Source organism: Molossus molossus, unplaced genomic scaffold (assembly GCF_014108415.1).
Source record: "Molossus molossus isolate mMolMol1 unplaced genomic scaffold, mMolMol1.p scaffold_m16_p_12, whole genome shotgun sequence".
Lineage (NCBI taxonomy): Eukaryota > Metazoa > Chordata > Mammalia > Chiroptera > Molossidae > Molossus > Molossus molossus.
Genome location: NW_023425347.1, coordinates 45,018,743 through 45,041,508, shown reverse-complemented (window position 1 = coordinate 45,041,508; position 22,766 = coordinate 45,018,743). Strand labels below are relative to the sequence as shown.

Here is a 22,766-nt window from a genome sequence, read left to right as displayed (position 1 = left end):
GGACACATCGAGTGGTCGCCACCCACACAACCCAACCAGGGCTGGGGACAAACCGCAACCGAAGTACATGCCCTTAGCGGGAACCGAACCCGGGTCTCTCGGGACCGCAGGCTGACGTTCTAACCGCTGAGCCAAACCGGCCAGGGCTGCAGTGTATTTTTAAAGCTCTTCCAACCTAAAGAAACTACTGTTTCTAAAGATAATAGTTTCATTGCTATCATAGTGCTTGGCATTCTAAGAAAGCTACACAGACACAAGAACAGGTGATAAAAAGGGAAGCTGCCAGGGTGGGGGAAAAACTTTGACCTTTCTTAATCATATGTTACAAAGTATATTTTGAACCTTTAAATCTATGAGAACTCATATGCAACAGTATGAAAAGAGAATTGCTTTATTCTGCATCTATATCCATCTTAGAGGATGCTGTACCTGAATGCTTTCTTTAAACATTTTATAATCATGACCCCTTCATTCAACCTTTAAACTAAAAAAAAATTACATAGTAGCCCAATATGTAAAAAGAGATAAAAGAGGTACTCTGATCACAGGGAGTTCAAGCACAGCCTCCCCACTAGATATCCCCCTTTGGTCTCCTGCTGTGAACCTATGGAAACCATTCCATAAATCAAGTAACTTTCTTAGTTTATCCATGATGAAAATAAACCCACAGCACCACCAGACAACAGTGCTCCAAAGAATATAATCTAAAAACATGACTTCACTGCTACACAGATCTCATGATAATTTTTAAGTTAATCTTATCCCTGATATCCCACATCAGTGAAGTACCAAGGACAGACACTTATTCATTCACTCAGCAAAGCATATAAAGTACCTATTATCACATATACTTCCTACTGTTACCTTTACAGAAAATACAAAAATTGATAGACATGGTCCTGTCCTCGAGGCTTTTAGTCTAGTTAGAGATGCATAAACACAGCAAGGTTAAGAAAGAAAGGTGACATGTTCTGATTCAGAAAAGGATAAACTTCTTATAGTCTGAGGATAAGAAAAAAAGAGGGACTAAAATTTAAGCTATTTTCTGAAGGAAAGGGAATATTACAGATGGGATTTAAGAACATTCCTAATAAAGCTATGGGTACAGAGATGTGTAAGACAAATAACCTAGTTTGGCAGATGCACAGGATATACGGAGATCTACAGGCTTGCTAGTAAGGGCCCAAGGCCCACAGCACTTGCCCACATGAATAGGTAATCACAACCATGACAGGACCAGCTATACTTTATGAAACAACAGTGTTCCAAGCACTGTGGTAAGCAATTTGTAAATATTCTCATTTACGTTTACCAATAACTTTGAGGCATATGAAAATTATTATCTCTACTTCAAACTAAGGCTCTAAGAGATTAAGTCATTAAGCCTAACATCACACTGCCTTCCCCATTCAGGAACGCAATAAAAGGAAATACAAAGATATAAATTAAGAAGCAAATAAGGAAAACCAGTTGGGGGAAGATCAAGAAAGTAAAATGCCAAACAGGAAGGATAAAACAGGTGGAAGGTTGAAGAAACAATGTAGAAGATAAACATACAATGCTAAGACTGAAGTCCTACGAATATTGAAGGCATTCCTGTATGAGCAACTTGGGGGGTTCTATTAGGTGCCACAAGAGGAAAGTAGGAGAAAGCATAGTTGAATGAGCTTGGGAAACACTAAATAAGTATTATCTTCTCTTCTGCCAAAATAATCATACTTTTACATGCTATGAAGTAATTCTGCCCTTCAAGAATGTTGATCATATCAATCTGATTTTCTTAGCCTCAGCAACATAATGACCCACAGGTCCTGTAATCAGTTGCTCAGCTTAAATTTCAATAATCTCCTTCACTTACAGAATCTCCGCACTCTAACCAGCTTATATGTTTATTACCAAAGACAAGGATCATCTAGTATTCCAACTTCTGGGCCTCTGCAACTCTCCATTTTCCTAGAGTATGCTATACTTATTTTCTTCTTTCAAACCTGAAAATCTACCACTTCCAAGAAAAATTTCAGTCACTAATCCCACCCTATTCAAAGGAACCATATAAATGTGCGCTGTTGTCACGACCTTCATTCATCCAATAAACATTCACTGGGCATCTACAATTACTATATATGTAGTTTACTACTTGTATATATAGTAAATGTATAGTAAAACCAGTCACTATATATAATTAAGTTCTGTGGGTACTAAGATGCATAAAACATCCTCTTATTTAAGAAGGTCAAAGCCTCAAGGGAACACTACAATTATAAACAATCAGAGGAATATTAAGAAGTATAATAAAGGTGCATAGCAAGAGTTACATGTTCAGAGAGAAAAGAACTTGCCTGGAGGATCCAGAGACTTCAGATAACAGGTGATACTCTATATGTGTGCTCTTCAACTCTTAACAATGACACTACATATTTTTAAGGGGCTAAACAACAAGTCTTCTAATTTTTCTGCCCCGGAAGCCCTTAACATAGTATTCTGAATACAGGTGATACTCAACAAATTTTACTATATACACATACGTCAACAGAAAATAGGTAGGATTATACAATATCTAAAGTTATGTCAAATCACTATATTATTTAACTTCAAGGAAAGAGACCATTCTTAGCAAACAAGATTACAATAATCATTCAATTAAAAGTCAATTAAAGAACCGAGGTTAAAGGGCCAGATGAAATTAGTGGGGAATGTTTATTTAAAGTTAAATATTACACAGCAATAAAAAAATAATGAAATCTTGCCATTTGAGATAACATGACTGGACCTAGAGGGTATTATGCTAAGTGAAATAAGACAGGGAAAGACAAGTACCATATGGTTTCACTTATATGTGGAATCTAAAAAAGAAAAAGAAAAAAACAAAGCAAAAACAGACTCACAAAAACAAAGACCAAAGGAATAGTTGCCAAAGGAGAAGGGGATGATGGGCTGGGTGCAAAAGAGGTGAAGGGGAACAGAGTCAATAAAATGGTGGTGAGTTTGCACTGTGACTAGAATTAATGGAGTGATCACATTACATTGTAAGATATAAAAACACTGAATCACTATATTGTACACCTGAAACTAATATAACTAATATAATATTGTATACCTACTACACTTAAAGAGAAAACTAAATAACAATTGTGAGCAATAAAAAAAACATTAGTATCCTCAGTCATTCATATATAATTTCAACAGAAGTATTTTTTTAATCCATTAGACATTTTAAAGTGTGAGGTGCATTTATTGTGAACTTCTGAGACAGCATGTCATGTATTACATAAAATGTACAATGTATAATTATAAAATGTGAATAAACTTTAAAATTAAAGTAACTGGAATTTAGGTGACTGTAATTTTCTTCTAGTTAAAGTAGCATTATTATAAGTATTGTTTTCATATTCAAATTCATATTAACTTTAACAGGCATAAAAATATATAACCTTAAAAATATAATTAGTAAGTAGTTCTGCTATCAAATTTGACAGCTTATAGCAGTGGCTTTCAGAATTCTGCAGATCCCCTTTAATAAATAAAAATTAACCTAAAAGGTTTCTATATAATAAAAGAGATCAGCAAAACTACTTCACTAAAGTACTAGAGTCCAGAGCCCTACCTCCTCAGCACCCCCTTCATTCCAAAGCTAACTGAAGTCAGGGACAGAGCCTGTCTCTTTCACTAGGGTATAGCTAGTGCCTGGCACTTAGCAATAACTCAAGAAATATTTGAATGAATGAACAAGATATGAATTAATGGGGAAAAAAGAGTGAATGTCGTTGATGCACAGTAATTACCCCATCTAGAATTATTTCAAGCTTTTTGTTATGCCTACTTTCAATAGTAACCTTAAAGTAATTATTTAAAAAGTTACAACTAGGGCAGAAAAGTCAGGGGGAAAGTGAACTAAATTCAACAAGCCATGTCAAAACATTGCACTAGCAGTTGTAGGGTGCACAAAAATATATGTAAAAGAAGGTCTCTCTTCTCCAAGAACTTCCCATTATGTGAAAAAGACACTCGCACTCAGTTACTAAGTTCAAAAAAAAAAATAGACTTTGATAAATGGTACAAAAAAGAAAAAGCTCTGAAAAGCTTTATTTATCTTATGTAAATTCCAACAGAGAAGAATTTGGGAAGACTTCCTGGAGGAGGCAGGATCTGATTTGACTCCTGAAAAATAGATAGCATTTCAATATGTGAATCTTAAAAAAAATACATTTCTGGTAAGGAAAAGAATAGAGCAAATGAATGAAAATAGAAAAGTACCTCAAGGAATAGCAAGTTAACTGGGCTAAATATTTAGGCCTCTTGTAGTAAAGAAAGAAATACTACTATAAAGGGAGATTCAAAACAGGTGTGTTGTTTTGTTTTGTTTTGTTTTGTTTGTTAATCCTCACCAAAGGACATTTTCCATTAATTTTTAGATAGAGTGAAAGGGGGGAAAGGGGGAGGGAGAAACATCAATGTGAGAGAGACACATCAATTGGCTGATTCCCAAACAACCCCAACTGGGGCTGGGGATCAAACCTGCAATCCAGGTATATGCCCTTGACCAGGAATTGAACCCTCAACCCTTTGGTCCACAGGCTGACACTCTAACCACTGAGCCAAACTGGCCAGGGCCAAAACAGTTTTAAAAGGCCACCATTCAGCATATGACATAGTACCCTAGTAGTACGGAAAATAAAAGACGTCACTGATCATGTTCAGATTAGCATACCTGTGTGCTATAGTCAAGCAAATACTTACAAGGTCATTCATATTAGTTTGGCTGGCTGGATTAATCTCTTCTAAAAATTCCAAGACATAATATGTGTATCTATCCATAAGGTGAACTCCGATTGCAGGATCAGGTTGATGCTACAAAAAGCAAAGCATATACAACAGGCTATTATTCAGTCATAAAAAAAAGAATGAACTAGATGAACCTGGAAGGCATTATGCTAAGTGAAATTAGGCAGATAGAGAAATACAAATATCATATGATCTCACATATAAGTAGAACAAAAATAAAATAAAACAAGCTCATAAATACAGAGGGAGAACAGACTGATGGTTGCCAGAGGCATGGGGATGGAGGCGGTGTGCCAAATAGCTAAAGGAAGTCAAAAGGTGCAAAACTCCAGTAAGAAAATAAATAAGTCATGTGTATGTAATATATAGCATGGAAACTATTGTTACTAATACTGTATTGCATATTTGAAAGTTCCTAAGAGAGTAGATCTTAAAGGTTCCCATCACACACAAAAAAATTTTGTAACTATATATGGTGACAGATGTTAATTACACTTATTGTGGTGATCATTTTACAGTGTATACAAATATCAAATCATGTTATACACCTGAAATCAATATAATGTTGTATGTCAATTATACCTCAATAAAATTTTTTAAAAACCAAAGCAAAAATAAAGTACAAGTCTAATAGCATCATTATAACAAATAGTTTAAATGTTATCAAAATTTCCTTCTAAGTTGTTAAAAAGTCTAAAAGTAAGAAATAGCAGATATACTCATTAAGCAAATAAGAGATTTGAGAAATAGCTATACATTCCAAAGACAATGCAGTTTACAAGTGGGAAAAATATACTTACCGAGAGTGAATCTTCTCCCACTTGGCTACTAGCTAAAGCCATTATGTTAGGAGAATAAAATCGCTCATACATGGATGCTCCTTGACAAGTATCAATAATAAACAGTAGCTCATTGTAGCTGAAAGAAAAGTGGTAACATCGTTGACATGAATCATGCTGCTAATCATACATTAACTAATACTTTTACAATGCTTCCACAGCATAACATGTTTAAGTTATATCTTAGTCATTTCATTTGTTAAAAACTGAGACTTTTCAGTAGAATTCCCAATAGAAAACCACTACAGGAAAACCACTACAACAAGGAATGGTTGTGGTATCATAATTCTTTCCCCCTCCCTTATCTGTGCCACATAATTCAGAATCTAAATGAATACTAAATATTGAATACAACAAAAACACATATTTGGTACTCATGCTGCCCTAGAAACTGATCTACATTCAGAAAAAGTAGAATATATATATATAGTCACCATACTCAAAGAGCTTAAAATCTAACTGGAAGACACTCATAAACTGTATGATGTGTTACAAGTATTTAGTGAGAAACTACAATGTCCCTGACACTTGGCTGAGAAAACAACTGTCCCTGCCCTATAGTGCCTGGCATCTAACAAAGTCAAAGTGCTCTAAGAGCACTGAGAAATGAACAGAGTGAGTGTTATGCACTGAACAAAGAAAGGAAAAGCCCATTCCAGCAAAGGAAAAAGCTTGCACTAAGGCATCTAAATGAATAAGTATGAATGTTTGGGAAAAGGGGAATAGTCCTTGTAGCTAGGATTTAGAGTAATTGGGGAAATTCATTTTAAAAAGGTAGGTAAGGTCAATCTGTAAGCAAAATAACCCATATAAAGTCTGGATCTTATCCTGTAAGTTTGAGGAAGCCATCAAAGGCTTTTTTAAGTGAAAGAACACACTAGGCTCTGTATTTTTAGAATGAGATCCCTAGCTGGTGAAAGTGAAAGTGGGGAGCAGGTAAGTTTTCTCAGAGGTTTCTCTTAGACACCGCACCTAGGCAGATAGCTAACACTGGCCCTTGAAAAAACAATATGTAAGCTTGAACCACAACATCTAAGCAGGCGATAGAAGGCACGATTAGTATGCCATTTCTTCTGAGACAAAATCAGGGGCCTCCACTTAGGTCAGAAACATCTCAGGTTACACGAGGCAGTACAGCACTGCACCACTGAGCATGGATCCCAGTGCTGGCACTTTCTAACCGTGTCAAGTTCGGTAAGTTAATCTGCTTAGCTCAATTTATTCATTTGTAAAAAAAAGGAAAAAAAAAAAGAGTAATAAAACTATCTACTTCATGGAGTTGTTATTAAATCAGACATTACATGTAACACAGTGCCCAGCACCTACTACTATGCATTCAATAAATGTGAACTATGGATAAGATAAAACCAGTAACTAGCAAAATCTTCCTCCTCAGCACTTATACATATTCTGCTTAGGCTTACAATTCAACATCTATAATATTTCATTTGTACCATAGTTGTGTATATGTGTAGTCTTTTCAACTACATTTTAAATCCTTTCAAGGCAAAATAAGCATATTTCCCTCTTTGCTGCATGTTTAGAAGGTAACCCATAGGGGTTTACTGAAGGTAATCAAGTAAAAAGCAGTGTTAATGCTATTTTACTTAACTTGATTTTTATTGTTGACACTATTACAGATGTCCCCATTACCCCACACACTTTGCCCACCTCCACCCAGCCCCTACTCCCTTCCCTCTGGCCATAACCACACTGTACTATTTTACATTCACTCGGTAAGTTCACATGATAACTTTCAACCAAAGGGATGCTTACCATTAGATTACTAACAATATATCATCTTTAATATGAATCAAGTCACAAATTTTATACTAATCGTAATTGCAACATTTTTTTCCACAGAATAATATACTGTTATCGCATGGAGCGCCACAGAATGTGCAAAAAGTAAGAATAGGCACAAGTTGGAAAAAAAAAATGTATGTTCGCGATCCCCTTAAATAATAGGGAATGTCATTAGTGGGGATCTTATTTCCTCCAAAAAGGATGCTAAATAGCAAGAGATATGATCTTAAAAGGTTAACTTTTTTTCCCATGTTCTTTAATAACCCTGAATTTTTCTCTTAAAAATAACACCATTCTCCCCTGACCAGTATGGCTAAGTAGTTAAAGCACTGAAGGGTCGTGTGCTTGATTCCCAGTCGAGAGCACGTACCTGGGTTGCAGGTTCGATCCCTGGCCCCGGTTGGGGTGAGTGCAGTAGGCAACTAATTGATATCTCTCACACTGATGTTTCTCTCTCTATCTCTCTCTCTTTCTCCCCTTCCTCTCTGCCTTCCACTCTCTCTAAAAATCAATGGAAAAAATACCCTCAAGTGAGGATTAACAAAATAATAATAATAAATAAAAATAACTTCATTCAGCCCGGCTGGTGTGGCTCAATGGTTGAGCATCAACCCATGTACCGACAGGTCACCGGTTTGATTCCCGGTCAGGGCACTTGCCCAGGTTGTGGGCCAAATCCCCAGTGTGGGGCACACAGGAGGCAGCCAATCAATGTTCTCTCTCACCGATGTTTCTCTCTCTCGCTCCCTTCCTCTCTCTCTCTCTCATATCAATAAAGAAAAAAATAATAATAATAATAATAACTCCATTCAGTAGAAATAACAAATATAAATCTAAAAGAAATTTAAATAAATTAAAATCTTATAAAATAAGATCTACAGATATACTAACCATGGAAAAATTAGGTACTAATTTATCTTGTGAAAAGTAGTTATTTGCTAATTACCGTCTTTTCTGCCACATTTGTTCAAAAGCATCTGCAAGTTCTATGTTGGTAATTTCTTCAGAATCTTGAAATTTCAAGAAACCGTTTCCACCGTGTCCTTATAGGAAGAGTCAAAAAGATTAAAAAGACACATTTTTTTTAATGCAAACTACATACATCCTGATACAAATTTTTACATCTTTCATGGAAATTTGTAATATCACTTATTATTTTATACTCTAAAGTAAAAAATACTGTGAAACAAATAAATTTAATTTCATACTGATTGGAAAGAAAATAATGATAAACTGTATAAAAATGGTAGATACAATATCTTTAGAGTTTTTGTATCATTCAGTAATAGAAAAGCACAGAAATGACTTTCCATAGATAAAATCTCTCACACACCAGGGAAACATTTTTGGTGAGAAAGGAGTGGAAGGCACTAGCCAGTCGCGTGGTCTGCTCGTACTACTCACAGTGTATACTTGGAATACTGTACTGCTAGAAAGTGCAGTTATCATTTAAAAACTGATGTTTTTACAACTATCAAACACCATCCCAGGAGAGCTGACCAGAAGACTGTGACATTTAAAATGCATTAAAGAAGCAAATCTGTCTGGATTCTAACCCTAGCTCATTCACTTAATGATTGTTATTTTAATCAAATTACTTAATCTCTCTATGCCCCAGTTTTCTCAGTTGTTAAGTGAGAAAGGTGTCAGCAAGACCATCATTATCATGCCTACATAGCTCCTTTATACAGATTTTATAAAGGTACCTCCCACTGGGAAGCAAAGTAGAAAAATGTGTCTATTTTAGTGCCCTCTGAATATATGCAGTTCTGTGAGCTCAAAGTGGTTAGTGGCTATGCCTTTGGGGGGGGGGGGGGATACTTCTCTCTCCCATTAGACAACTCTATGGCAGGGCATACTGCTTAGTAAGTATAAACATACACTGGATTTCAGTTCCCACTCACCTCCCTACCCAGATACTTATGTATAGTGCACAACCCACAGAACCATTTATCAGCTCTGAATAGCTGCACCTAAATCTTCAGGTTGCTGTGAGGATGAAATGAGTTACACACAGTAGTTTAGAATATTGCCTTATATACGGAAAGCCTCAATAAATACCAGCTATTATTTTTATTATCATAATTACCAACCCCCTATCCTCTTCTATGAGTTGGCAAATTCTGTAAAGGGCCAGGTGGTAAATGGTACAACTACGTTGTAACTGTACCGTTAAAACAGTACAGTTGTAACTACGGGACTCTGCTGTTACAGCGTAAAAGCAGCCACAGACAATCCGTAAAACAAACGAATGAGACTGTGTGCTGCTCAAGCTCGATTTCTAATACAGGGAGCCCTTCGATGGGCCATCGTTTACAAATCCTATTTTAGACTGCTGCAATTTCTTCCATATCAACTCAGAAAAAATAAATGTTGTAAAACCTCTAGTTTGGTACATCAAATAAAGCTAAGCTACAAGACTCTACTTTATCCCATTTGCCACAGACGCCTAAAAATTTACTGTAACTGTTAAATAAACTAAAATAAAAATTGTCCTGAGTTAATTTATAAAGTTTATAAATGTACTGAATTTTTAAAGCTGTAAATAAAAGCAGAATGATGGGTAAATAATAGCAAACAGCTCAGCAGGGGTCAGTAATTGCCCTGCTGTGACATCTGATCATTCTGCACCTGTTTTATCATCAGTTGGATGGAATACCCTCTAAAAAAAATGTTTAAATATCACTTGCCCAACATTCATATTTACTGAATACTACTATAAGATAGGGCACTGGTGATAAAAATATGAAGAACACATTATCATTGGCACCTTAGAGTTCAAAAATCTAATAAAGTCAATAAATATCCAGACAAAAGAGCAATAATAAATTAAATGCTAAAACAGAAACTACAGATTAATGTGGTAGTACAAAGAAAAGAGTCTACACCAGCCATAGAGATGAGAAGTGTCTTAGGGCAATTATAAAATATATAACACATACCAAGTCCTTAAAAAAAGAGATATTATTGATCATTACTTTGGGCAACAAGTGTAAACTAACACTGTCCCAGGCAACTGGAAGCATAGGTCACCCTAGACTTAGAAAGGAAATCACTGAGACTGAAACAATAAGGAATAATCAAGTAGGCAAAGTCAACTGAGAAGACATCAATAAACAAAAGCAATAGCTTAAGTAAACGATATGAGTACAGAAACAGTCCAATGCTTGGAAAGAAATTAGAAAAAGTGTAAGAACTACAATTAAATAAGTGATAATATAACTAAATAATACTTATTATATATTACATACAGTATAACTCAATAAATAATATAACTGTATTATGGAGGACTTTATCTACAATAGTCCTCAAAGTACAGACAAAAGACTACAGCAGCTCATATGAGGGAATATATTTAAAATGAAGTTTCATGAGTCACACTCTGGAGCCAAACTAAATCATAATTTTACATAAAAGCCTAAATATTTGCATTCAGATAATCTTTATACTCACTAAAGTTTGAGACTCCACCATTGGAAACCAGAGGTTTAAGAAGAGGAGGGACAGATTTGCAACTTCTATTAAATCCTTCAGTAGGATGATTAATAGGAGACAAACTGAAGGCAAAGAGGCTACAGCAGGATACCAAGTAAAAGGTAATAAGCTTTACCAGAGTAACAGTAAAAACAATAGAAAAAGGAAACTAAGGGACAGCACAAAATGTTACACTGTTTTCAAATATTATTTGAAGTTGTTATATATTATGAGAAAAGAGAACTACATAACAAATAAACTATTTTAACCAAAAATCATTTAAGTTGTTTAAATTTCTTTCCATGCAAATTTCTTGTTGAAAATGGTAGCAATATATTCTATTGTTAAATATCTAAATTCTGAAATTACCTGTCATATAGATAAGAATATTGCTCCTATCATCAGAAAGAAGGCGTTTTGACCGAGGAGTACTAGGTGGGATCCTTCCAGTTAATACTCGCAAAAAATTCTCTACAGTTACCTGAAAAAAAAATCAGATTAAACAGAACTTAGAGAAACATGGTAATTTTTTTTTTTTTACTTTCAAAAATATTATTTCTCCTTTCTCTATGTATTACTCAGCAGAAACTGAAAATAAAACACAAAGAGAAATAAACTAAAAATATATTTATTTAAATATACACCTCAAAGTAACTGCCTCCATTTAAAAAAATACTAAAACCTTCCCGGGCCAGTGTGGCTCAGTTGGTTGAGTTTCGTGCCATTCACCAAAAGGTCTCGGGTTTGATTCCCTGTCAGAGCACATTCCCTGGTTGCAGGTTTGCTCCCCAGTAGGGGCCATAAAGGGGGCAGCCAATCGATGTTTCTCTCTTATTGATGTTTCTGTCTCATCAATGTTTCTCTCTCTCTCTCCTTCTCACTTTCTCTCTCTCTCTGGTTCCCTCTTCCTTCCTCTCTGAAATCAATTTAAAACAAATTTTTTTTTAATACTAAAAACTATTAAATAACTACTTTGAGGAAAAAAGTTCTAACTTTAAAACTATGCAAAGTATTGCCAAATATGTAAAATTACAAATCTGTCTTCATAGACAATTCTTTAGGAAGATAAAAAAACATATATAGAAACTTATACATAAATTCAGGTACATAACTATTACAGTTAATCTGTGCAACTACTTAGTCAATTCTAGATTAACCATGAAAGATATGTCCATAATAAATCATAAAAATAAAACCATAAGAATAGGTCCATGGATAATCCCCAAGTTACATTTTTTTTTTAGTACATTTTGTTATTTAAAATTCATGAAGGATATCTTTAACATATAAAAAATTCATACAGCTTTAAATTAGATTTCCCAACCTGAAATTTCCAGACCTCTGGAATTCTTTGAAAGCACGTTTAAAGTCATGGAGAATGTAATGCTAATTCAAAGTTGTATAATATAGATCCATATTTAAAAAGCAGAAAAACTCTCCAACTTCCTTGTTCGACTTTTCTCTAGATCATGGGTGTAAGTGTGTGTGTGTGTAAGCTCTTTAGTTTACATTTATCCCAGAAGTCAGCAAAATGTTAAGTGTTTTAATAGAACTAATAGCTAACAAGAAAAGAAAATTTTTGGTCTACACTTTATAATGACTAAATAAACAAGTAAAAAGTCCAACATTTATACACATTTAATTGTTGAACAAACATTTTTTTAATGTCTTCAAAGGGCTATTAGTATTTGCTAGATATGCATAAGATATAAGCCATGCCCTCAAGATGCTGATAGCCTGGGAGGAGACAGACATGCTTTTTACAACTGCTTCAAAACAAGTCTGGAAACATAGGAAACTGTGTCTTATTTAAGCTTGGTAAAGGAAGGACTATAAAGGAATACTGCATCAAAGAACACTTCAAATTTTAAACATATTCACAATCTGTTAAACTTAAAATGATCTTTCAAGGGAGAAAATATAGTATAATGCTACTATTCAAATTTACATTTTTATTTTTAATCATATATGCATAAAAACACTAGAAGCATATTAAAGGTGGTTACCTGTAAATAGTGGAAATATGGGTGAGTTTTTGTTAGTGTTTTTAACTTCTCCACAATTAATATATTTACTAAAAATATAAAACTTAAAATTTAGATCAAATATGAAAAACAAATAATGCCTTTAGTGTAAAAGCAAGTTAATACATTAAACTTCACTAAAATACTCTCATAAAGACCAACATAAAATTGCTTATCCCAAATATATATTTAAAATATTCATGTTGTGATAGTTTTACTTATCTATTTTTTCCTTAATATGAACTTCAGAGACAGAAATATATCAAGGCTTCAGTAACAATTATGTACAAAGTTTAAAGACAAAGAATAAGACTATTATATTCTATCACGATTTTAGAGATTAAAAGTAACAGTGACTACATTTCAAAAATGTTGCTGAATTAAACAATTTACCTCGTAACTTCTATAATCTACTTCCACATCGTCTCCATACACATTCAGTTCCATATTCTTGTGACTGAATACCGTAGCTGGTTTGGGATTCCTAGGGTTGCAGGCCATATCATCTGCAAGCATCAGAACAATGTGACTAAAAAAAAAAAATTCCAGAAAATGTATTATTTAAATAAAACCAAAAAGTTAAAAATAGACACATTTTGTTTATATCATGTGACAATTATTTTCACTAAAAAAACAAACCTATCGAGTACATATTTAAAAGAACTATTTTTTTAATATTCTTATGTAGCATAAGTTCTTTTTTTGTTGTTGTTTGTTTTTTAACCCTCACCTGAGGATATTTTTCTATTTATATTCAGACAGAATGGGAGGAAGAAAGAGGGAGAGAAAGGGAGAGAGAGAAAAACACATTGCCTCCCGCATGACTCCGACCAGGGCCAGGATGAACCGCAACTGAGGTACGTGCCCTTGGCCGCAATCAAACCCACAACTCATTGGTCCGCAGGCCAATGCTCTTCTGCTGAGCCAAACTGACCAGGGCAGTATAAGTTTTAAAATAGAGAAATTGGAGCAATCTGGCATGAATTAATCTGCAGAATTTGAAGTTATAATTTAAAATTTTTTCTCAACAGAGTACATTTTATGCCATATAGCAAGAGGAATCTGTAGGAGCAGCACTGTTCTCCACATTTAAAAACAAATTAGTAATATTTGACATTCTCAGGACTTACACAGTCCATGTAAACAATGACATTCCAAAGAATTTGACTTTCAGAAGCACACTTAAATATGAATACATGCACTCCATCAGCAAGTGCAATTAGAGTATCACAGAAACATGTCTCCAATCCAATCGATTCTTCACTGTCTCCACTCCATCTCCCCATACCAGCCACCATCATTTCTTGACTAGATGCCATTAGAATAGTTCCCGACCTGGTTTCCTGCTTCTATGCTCAACTTTTTACAGTTCATTCTCCTTATAGCCACCAGGGTGATCTTCCTTAAGTAAGTCAAATCATTAAACTTTCTCACTTAAAACCCTCCAAGGACTCCCTAATATAATTAGAGGAAAATAAAAAATCTTTACATGGTCTAAAGGCTCAATTAATGTGGTCTCTATCTCTCTAACATTGGCCCCTACCATTTATCATTATGTTCTGTCTACACTAACCTTTCTGCTCTATGAATAGACCAAGCCTTTCCCACTTCAGGGGCTACTGACCCAATTTAGACTTCTCTCCTCCCAAATCTTCGTATCATTCCAATCTCAGCTAAGTTACTCTGATCTCATTGTATTTTATTTTCTACATGTGATTTATGAATCTAAAATCCCCATCATCCCCCACCACCACCCCCATTAGAATATAAACTCTCTGATGGCAGGATTTGATATGTCCTGTTCACCACTGTAACACTCAGGCTGAGTAATAGAGCCTGGTATATAGTAGGTATTCAACTAATATCCGTTGAGTGAATGAAATCTTTTCATTTTTGCATATATTTTCTCTGAGAGAAAAATCACAAAATTTCTCTTTGATACTTATCTTGATCATACCATTAAAACTGCTGGACATGAACCATGCAACTCTATTCTACCATATACTTGAGCTTCCCAAACATATGAAAAAATTAATGCGGCATATGCAACTAGTTTGGCAGGAGATAAGAAGAAAATGTTCTGCTGCATATGCTCCAAATACATTAAAGTTCAAAACTGAATCATTGTGATTTTTCTTGAAAATTGGCTAGATTTATATTTTGAAAGGGTTCCAACTCTGCCACATTCAAAGATCAGATTTTCAGCTGCTACTGATTCATATTCACAGAATGATGAAAGTTATTCCTCTTAAAATGGAAAATATATCTTCTCTTTATAATAATTTAAGGTGATTAACAAAGTTATTATTAATCAAATCTTTTTTGTTATAAGCCTTTATGAAACAAGCCTAAACTGACCTCCCAATCTCAGTATAAAAATAGGCCTTTAGGCCATGTTTTTGGTTTAAGATTCAATATCTACCCAATGTCGATATCATAAAGAAATGGTAATTTTAGCTTTAAATTACAAATTCAATCAATATTTTTCCTACAGATAATTTTAAATCTATTTTTCAATTACAGGTGACACATAATATTATATTAGTTTCAGGTTTTTATACAGATACTTTTGAGCCTCAACATAAGTACCATAACCTTCTGTTAACATAATCAACATATTTAAAAATCATTATATTTGTGGATAATAAATGAAGAACAAGGCAGGAAAGACTAGATTTCAAAGATTTAGACGTCCAACCACATACTCTGTTCACTGTTTCTAAAAGTTAACAAATGTTCAGACCTGTTTTCCAGAGGAAAAAAATTTCTTTTGGTCCAAGTGTTAAATTATTTGTATGATAATACTTAAACATATACATGAAAGTAAAATCCTTAGGCTTTTACGTCTTATAAAACTATAAATAAATATAAAATTATAACTTAAACAATCTAACAAACAAGTAATATTCTAAAAATATTAATTCCAATTGAAGAATGATGTTATTTTGCTAAAACTAAATGACTACTGTTATATTTAACAAGAGAAAGAGATAACATCAGGCCTGGTTCTCCAGTTCACATTTTTCTATATTTTGACATCCACACTACAATGTAATGTGATGATTGGGAAGTCTGTTCACAAAAATATGTTGTACAAAATGCAATTCATAACTTCCAGACTCTGGTTACTTTTCAGGAGAATCAGATCTTATATTTAATTACATCTTTGCCAATACACATTCTTTGAACACCAGTTATGAGATCTAACTTGACTCCTTAAAGCATTGTTTTTAGCATGACAGCAGTTATTCAAACCTTCATTAAGTAGGTATCAAATCACTTCTGGAATTAAGACCAAGACAATCTACACTAAAGACATACTACTACAGCCCTATAAATTATAATAGGAAGTTAGTTGTATCTTATTAAAATTAAGAAAAAAATCCCTCAAATATATCCCCTCGATACAAGAATACGATATTCTTACAGTTTGGTAATCTTATACTACCAGGTGAGATGACTCAATTTTCACACCTTTATTCAAGCCCCTGCAAAACCTATGTCACACAACAAAGCATATGGTAACGTGGCCTCTCTCAACACAGAGTCGAAAGAAAGAGTGAGGACTGAAATTGTATGAAGTTCAAGCTGGGTTTAATCCAAACAGTACAGTGGTTATTTACATAGGTAATTTTCACAATGTTTAAGTCATGCACTCTAGTAAAAGAAAAAATAATATGAGGAAAAATCCACACATATCTGCTCATTTCTAAGTCATATGTATTTGCTACTTTAAACATAAATAATAAAGATTAGTGAAGCAGGATCACAGGGATCTCTGATGCTCTTAAAACTCAGGGTTTCTGCTCATAGGTGTCACTCTTTTTTTCCTGACATAAACTATTCAGGATACTCTGCATATTATTGCTTCTTCAGGAATTTATGACTATTGAACCAAGAAAATGCAAAAAAAATTTGTTATATCATCATTAGCTTGATGCTAGAGTAATTCACTTTTAGGCTTTTCTTTCTCCTCTTCCATGTGTTGAGGAAATCGCCAAGTTAATAAATCTCGCCACCAATGCACTATGAAGCTAATCATAAGAAATCTATGAGTTGCGGGTGCTAGACCATTAAGATTTTTTGAATTACTTTCAACTTAATAAATGTCAAACAATTGGCATTACTAGACCATATGATGCAAGGTATTTTGAACTTATATTATTAGAAATAAAACTAAAAAAAACTGCACTGCAGAGACAGGAAGTCAATAGCAGCACAAGTCACATGAGGGTACAGTTAGCTAGATAAAGGTTCATATATTCAAAGCCACATGTGTTTGAGTATAATATGATGATAACTAACACTGATTGAGTACTGGATCTATTTCAAGCACTGCACTAATAAGATAAGCAAGCATTATTTCATACATTATTTCCAAGGTACAGTATTTATGTGCTCAACTTCATTATAAATACTTAAATTTTAAATAATCAAATCATTTAATTGTATAGCTGCAGAATTTAAGTCTGTTTTTTGCCTTTAAAAACCTGAAAAATCTTTGCAAATATTTTTTTATTATAATAAAATCTGACTAAGAATGTTTGAGGAATGAAGTTAATTCTTTTTCAAAACCCAATACCAGCCAGGTGCTTCTGCTAACACCTGCACTGCCTCCCCCCTGCAACTGACCACCGTGGACACCCTGTCCTGTGGCCACAGCCACTCACCCAGTCACTGCCACCTCGGTACCCACAGTATGATTAAGCCACAATGTTCAATAAGTAAACGTATTCCTTTTTGTCATCACACATTTATGGAGTTTCTGAAGGACAATGAAGATTACTGTCAAGCACAGCATAACCTTTATGAGGGCAAGAGAACTGTAAAAATTCATTATTATTTCACCAAGAAGCCAAGTAAGAGCAGTTAACATGAACACAGAAGTGTTGAATTGAAATATGCACAGCATTTTCCAGTTCTGACCTAGATGAATTAATCCTCAGGGCACTTTCTTTGTATTGCTCAATATCAAGGACTGAAGATTTGCCTCTTGTCAGGAAGTTCATTTCATTTCCCATTACTCCTAACTTCAAAGCTCTGAGACTTTCTTTTTATTTATTTATTTATTAATTTATTTATTTTTAATTTTTGTTGTTGTTGTTGTTACAGATGTTTCTCCTTTTTTACCCCATTGGCACCCCCCTCCCCATTTCACCCACCCCGACCCCAGCTTTGTTGTCCATGTCCATTGGTTATGCATAGATGCATATAAGTTCTGTGGTTTATCTCTTCCCACCCACCCCATTCCCTCTTCTGAGGGATGTCAGTCTGTGCCCTACTTCCATGTTTCTGGGTCTACCGTATTCCTCAGACTGTTATGTTCATTATATTCCGTATATAAGTGAGATCATGTGGTATTTGTCTTTTTCTGCTTGGCTTATTTCACTTAGGATAATACTTTCCAGGTCCCTCCATGTCGTCTCAAAGGATGAGATCTTTCTTTCTTACAGCTGCATAGTACTCCATTGTGTATATGTACCAATGTACATATACGTTGTGTATATGTATACATATACTCCATTGTGTATATGTATATTATCCATTCGTATACTGATGGACACTTGGGCTATTTCCAGATCTTAGCTCTGAGACTTTAAGTGGAGTATGTCGAAGTTTCTTTATATCATTTCTATGTTCACTTTTTAAAAATTCCTTAATAACCCTAGTATTTTGTAACTAAATTAATGTGGCTTGAATAAACTGCCTTCCACAAAGTCATATACAAATGCATGATATTTCTTTTTATATGCAATACAACCAATGAGACGTTAAACAATGTTATTGAGGAACTTAAGACGTGTGGAATTACCGCAATAGTAAGAATATGTAAAGCAATGTATGGCATTTTTCTTATGGAAAAAAAGGCATCCATGTTCTTGACTGGCATTGACACAGGTGCACTACCATCCAAACCAGATTGGTGATGACTGGTTAAGTCTTATAAAAATATCAGGTTTTGTGAAGAACGTGGTTGTTGTACTGCTATTCATTGTGTTGCAGCCTTGGGAGAGCTCCAAGCTTGTTGCCCTGGGATTAACAGAAGGTGGAATGAAAAAAGATGATGCAGTAAAGATCATAAGACAAAAGCAGCATGGAGCTTTCAACATCAAGCAACTTGTGTATGTAGAGAAGTATCACTCTACAATGTGTGTCTGTGCTGCAAAGACTTCAAAGACCAATAAAACTTGGGTGCCAGATGCTACAGTCTTGGAAGTGAAACTTCAGACATGACCTAATTTGTACATGTTAGCCAAGAAGTTAGCTTGGTGAACAAGTCTAAATAAGCTTTTATAGGACATTGACAAGCAGTTTTTATCAGGTTAGATGCTTGAGAGAACATCTATGTTTGTGTTATGATCAATCCATTTAGACACTTGGTGAAAGATTCTTGCTGTTCTGTATTTAAAATGTGCCTTATCATTTGTACCGGTTAATCTTTATTGAAAGCATGCAACACTGAGTTAAAAGTCTTCTTTAAATCTATTCCCATGCCAGAATCTGAAATTCACACAGAGTAGGTACCAAAATATCAAGTATAAAACTTGTATATGTTTAGTCTTATAACTAAAACCCTAGAAACTATGAACCCTCTAGATCCTATGTGGTTTATTCCTTCAGTCATTTCAAACACTGAAAGCAGGGCCTATATGGTTATTTGCTTACTCACTTTATGTTTATATCTCCCATATTCATACCAGTATACATCCAATTTGCACAACCATTAATTTTTGTTAGATTTTTTTTACCAAGTCATATAGTGATTACTTAATGTCTTTCAATATATCTCATTTTGTGCTATTATTAATGACGTCCATTTTGAAAATCTACACTGTACACAAGTACAACTTTAATGTCAAAACCGAAAAAAAAAAAGAAAAGGAAAGAAAAAGAAGCATTTTTTTTTCTTTTGTACGTGCCCCTAGCGGGAATCAAATCAAGGACTCTCTGGTCCACAGGCCAACACTCCAACCGCTGAACCGAACCGGCCAGGGTGAAGAAGAAGTTTTAGAGTTAATTTAATGTTTGCATTTTTGGGTGTAATGTAACAAATGGCGCCTAAAAAAATAAATGGGGAGATGACTATTAAATATTTCTAGTAAGAGATTGCTTTTGTCTTGTAAAGAATACGTAGAATATGCTCTTTAATTTAGTATATACTTGTTATAGGTAGATGCTTTCTTAATGTATCTAGAAATGTTTAATCATAAAATTTTTGAAATTCTTGTGCTTTTTCCATACATATTAGATATTTACCAGCTATTATTTTTGTTTGAGGTGTTCTTTTTTCCCTTCTCTGCCCTACCTCCTTTGCAAAAATGAAGTGGATTTCTGCTAGTAAACAAAACAGATACCTAATTTTTATATGACTCTTGAACAGTGTAACTCAATATTTGGACACTTGGCAATTTACTTTATTATGTAATTGATCAGATGTTAGTTATTTATAGTCTTGTAATGTGTGGTTATGTTTCTGTGGGAGAAATAATTTGTCAGTGTTCACCAGCTTGTAAAAACATAGTGTAAGAGGTAAACAAACTTAATGAAATGCAAAAAAAAAAAACATACTATCTAAACTACTTTCTTAAATAAGTGTAATCTACTAAACAACAATCTTTATCAGCATAGCAAAGCTAACACTTAAATATCTATTTTTATTAAAAATAACAATATAGGACTTAAAAAACGATCTCCCAGGACCAAATGGGAATTACAACTAAAATAAAGACAAATCCTCGGAAAAGCAAGAGAAAAACAGCGGAACAGGACCATATAACCAGGGACACTGGTAGGATCTGAGGAGGCGCGAGAAGGTGGCAGGATGGAAGCCCACGGAGAGCAGCGGTCTAGGCTATGGGCAGGGCCCTTGGGGAATAAAGACCAAGCCCATTCCACAGCCCAGAGAGCCGGACAGAGTGCTAAAATATCCACAGCCACTCACCTGGGAGCTACGGCAGAGGAAGGGCAGACTAGGCTGGAACTCTGTGGGGACACCCAGGATTTGGAAGAAACTCAGAGTATTTGCTGAGTTGCGGCCACAAAGTTGCAGTGTTCCTTCCAGAGCTGTGGGGAAAAGCAGCAGCCCCACCCCTCAGAGATTCAGCCGTTCCCAGGTGAGGCAAGGACGAAAATAAAAGCTCATTAATAACCAGCATCTATCAGACCCTCTGGAAATCATCTTATGCAGAACACCAGGGCTATATTCCAAGGCACAGAGTAACTGAGTCTACTAGCCTCCAGTAAAAAGCTAAAAGATAACTGAACCTTTCCTGGGCTTGCAAATCTACCCAGGAAAGTAAGACTTGACAGTGGTGTTTAATGTGGGCCCACCCAGTCTCATCAGAACCCAGTAGAGGGAGCCACAAACAGCAGAACACCAACACCCATAGGGAAAACTTGAAAGGCTCCAAAACCCACTGAGATAGCCAAAATGGTGAAACAAAGAAACAAATCCCAAACAAAAGAACAAGAGAACTCTATTAAAAATGAGATAAATGAAATGCAGTTAAGTAAATTATCAGAGGTAGAATTCAGAGCCATGATCTTGAGGAAGCTCAACAGCATGAGTAAGGATATCAGCACCATGAGTAAAGATATAGAAACATTGAAAACCAACCAAGGGGAAATGAAGAATGACATAGCAGAAATTAAGAACACATTGGAAGGACTAAATAGCAGAGTAGAGGAAGCTGAGGACCAGATCAGTGAATCAGAAGACAGGGTAAAGAAAAATCACCCACTGGCCATTTTGGCTCAGTGGTTGGAGCATTGGCCTGCGGACCAGAGAGTCTTGGGTTTGGTTCCCACTAGGGGCACGTACCAAAAGAAAAATCACCCAATCATAAAACCAAAAGGAAAAAACAATTAAAAGACAGGAAGACAGCTTAAGAGAACTGTGGGACAACTGGAAACATAGTAACATTCGCATCATAAGAGTCCCCGAAGAGGAAGAAAAAGGGCAAAGGTTAGAGAATATATTTGAAGAAATAGGGACAGAAAATTTTCCTAACTTGGTGAAGGAAGAAGGCATTCAAGTTCAAGAAGCACAGAGAGCCCCAAGTAAGAAGAACCCAAACAGGCCCACACCAAGACACATAGTAATTAAAATGCCAAAAATTAAAGACAAAGAGAGAATCCTAAAGGCAGCAAAAGATAAGCAACAGGTTACCTACAAAGAAACACCCATAAGGCTCTCAGCTGACTTCTCAACAGAAACACTACAGGCCAGAAAGGAGTGGCATGAAGTAATCAAGGTCATGAAAAACAAGGATCTGAATCCAAGACTACCAGCAAGGCTATCACTCAAAATAGAAGGTGAAATAAACAGCGTTCCAGACAAAAAAAGGCTAAGGCAATATATTAGCACCAAACCAGTACTGCAAGATATGCTAAAAGGACTGCTGTAATTAGTAGAAGAAATAGGAATGGCAACAAAAATGGCAATGAATAAGGACATATCAATTATCACTTTAAATGTGAATGGTTTGAATGCTCCAATCAAAAGACACAGAGTAGCTGACTGGATAAGAAAACATGACTCACATATATATTGTTTACAAGAAACCCACCTCACAACAAAAGGTGCACAAAGGATGAAAGTGAATGGATGGAAAAAAAATCTTTCAAAAAATGAAAAACAAAAAAAAGGTGGGGTAGCAATACTCGTATCTGATAAAGTAGATTTCAAAATGAAGGCCATAAGTAGAGACAAAGAAGTCCACTACATAATATTGAAAGGATCTATCCAACAAGAAGATATAACCTTGGTAAACATATATGCACCCAATATAGGAGCACCAAAATATATTAAAAATCTTCTGGAGGACTTCAAATGAGAAAT

The 22,766-nt window shown here is 34.9% G+C and overlaps 1 protein-coding gene across 1 annotated transcript in view; it reads right to left on the bottom strand.

Moving 5' to 3' along the window:
- Positions 1-22,766, bottom strand: part of PIGK (phosphatidylinositol glycan anchor biosynthesis class K) — a 128,135-nt gene that overhangs the window by 77,163 nt on the left and 28,206 nt on the right. Inside the window, exons 4-8 of the mRNA XM_036257229.1 lie at positions 13,319-13,454; positions 11,271-11,382; positions 8,374-8,470; positions 5,583-5,700; positions 4,738-4,848 (exon numbers count right to left, since the gene is read on the bottom strand). Coding sequence (XP_036113122.1) covers positions 4,738-4,848; positions 5,583-5,700; positions 8,374-8,470; positions 11,271-11,382; positions 13,319-13,454 — 574 coding nt within the window. The remainder of the gene's footprint in view (positions 1-4,737; positions 4,849-5,582; positions 5,701-8,373; positions 8,471-11,270; positions 11,383-13,318; positions 13,455-22,766) is intronic.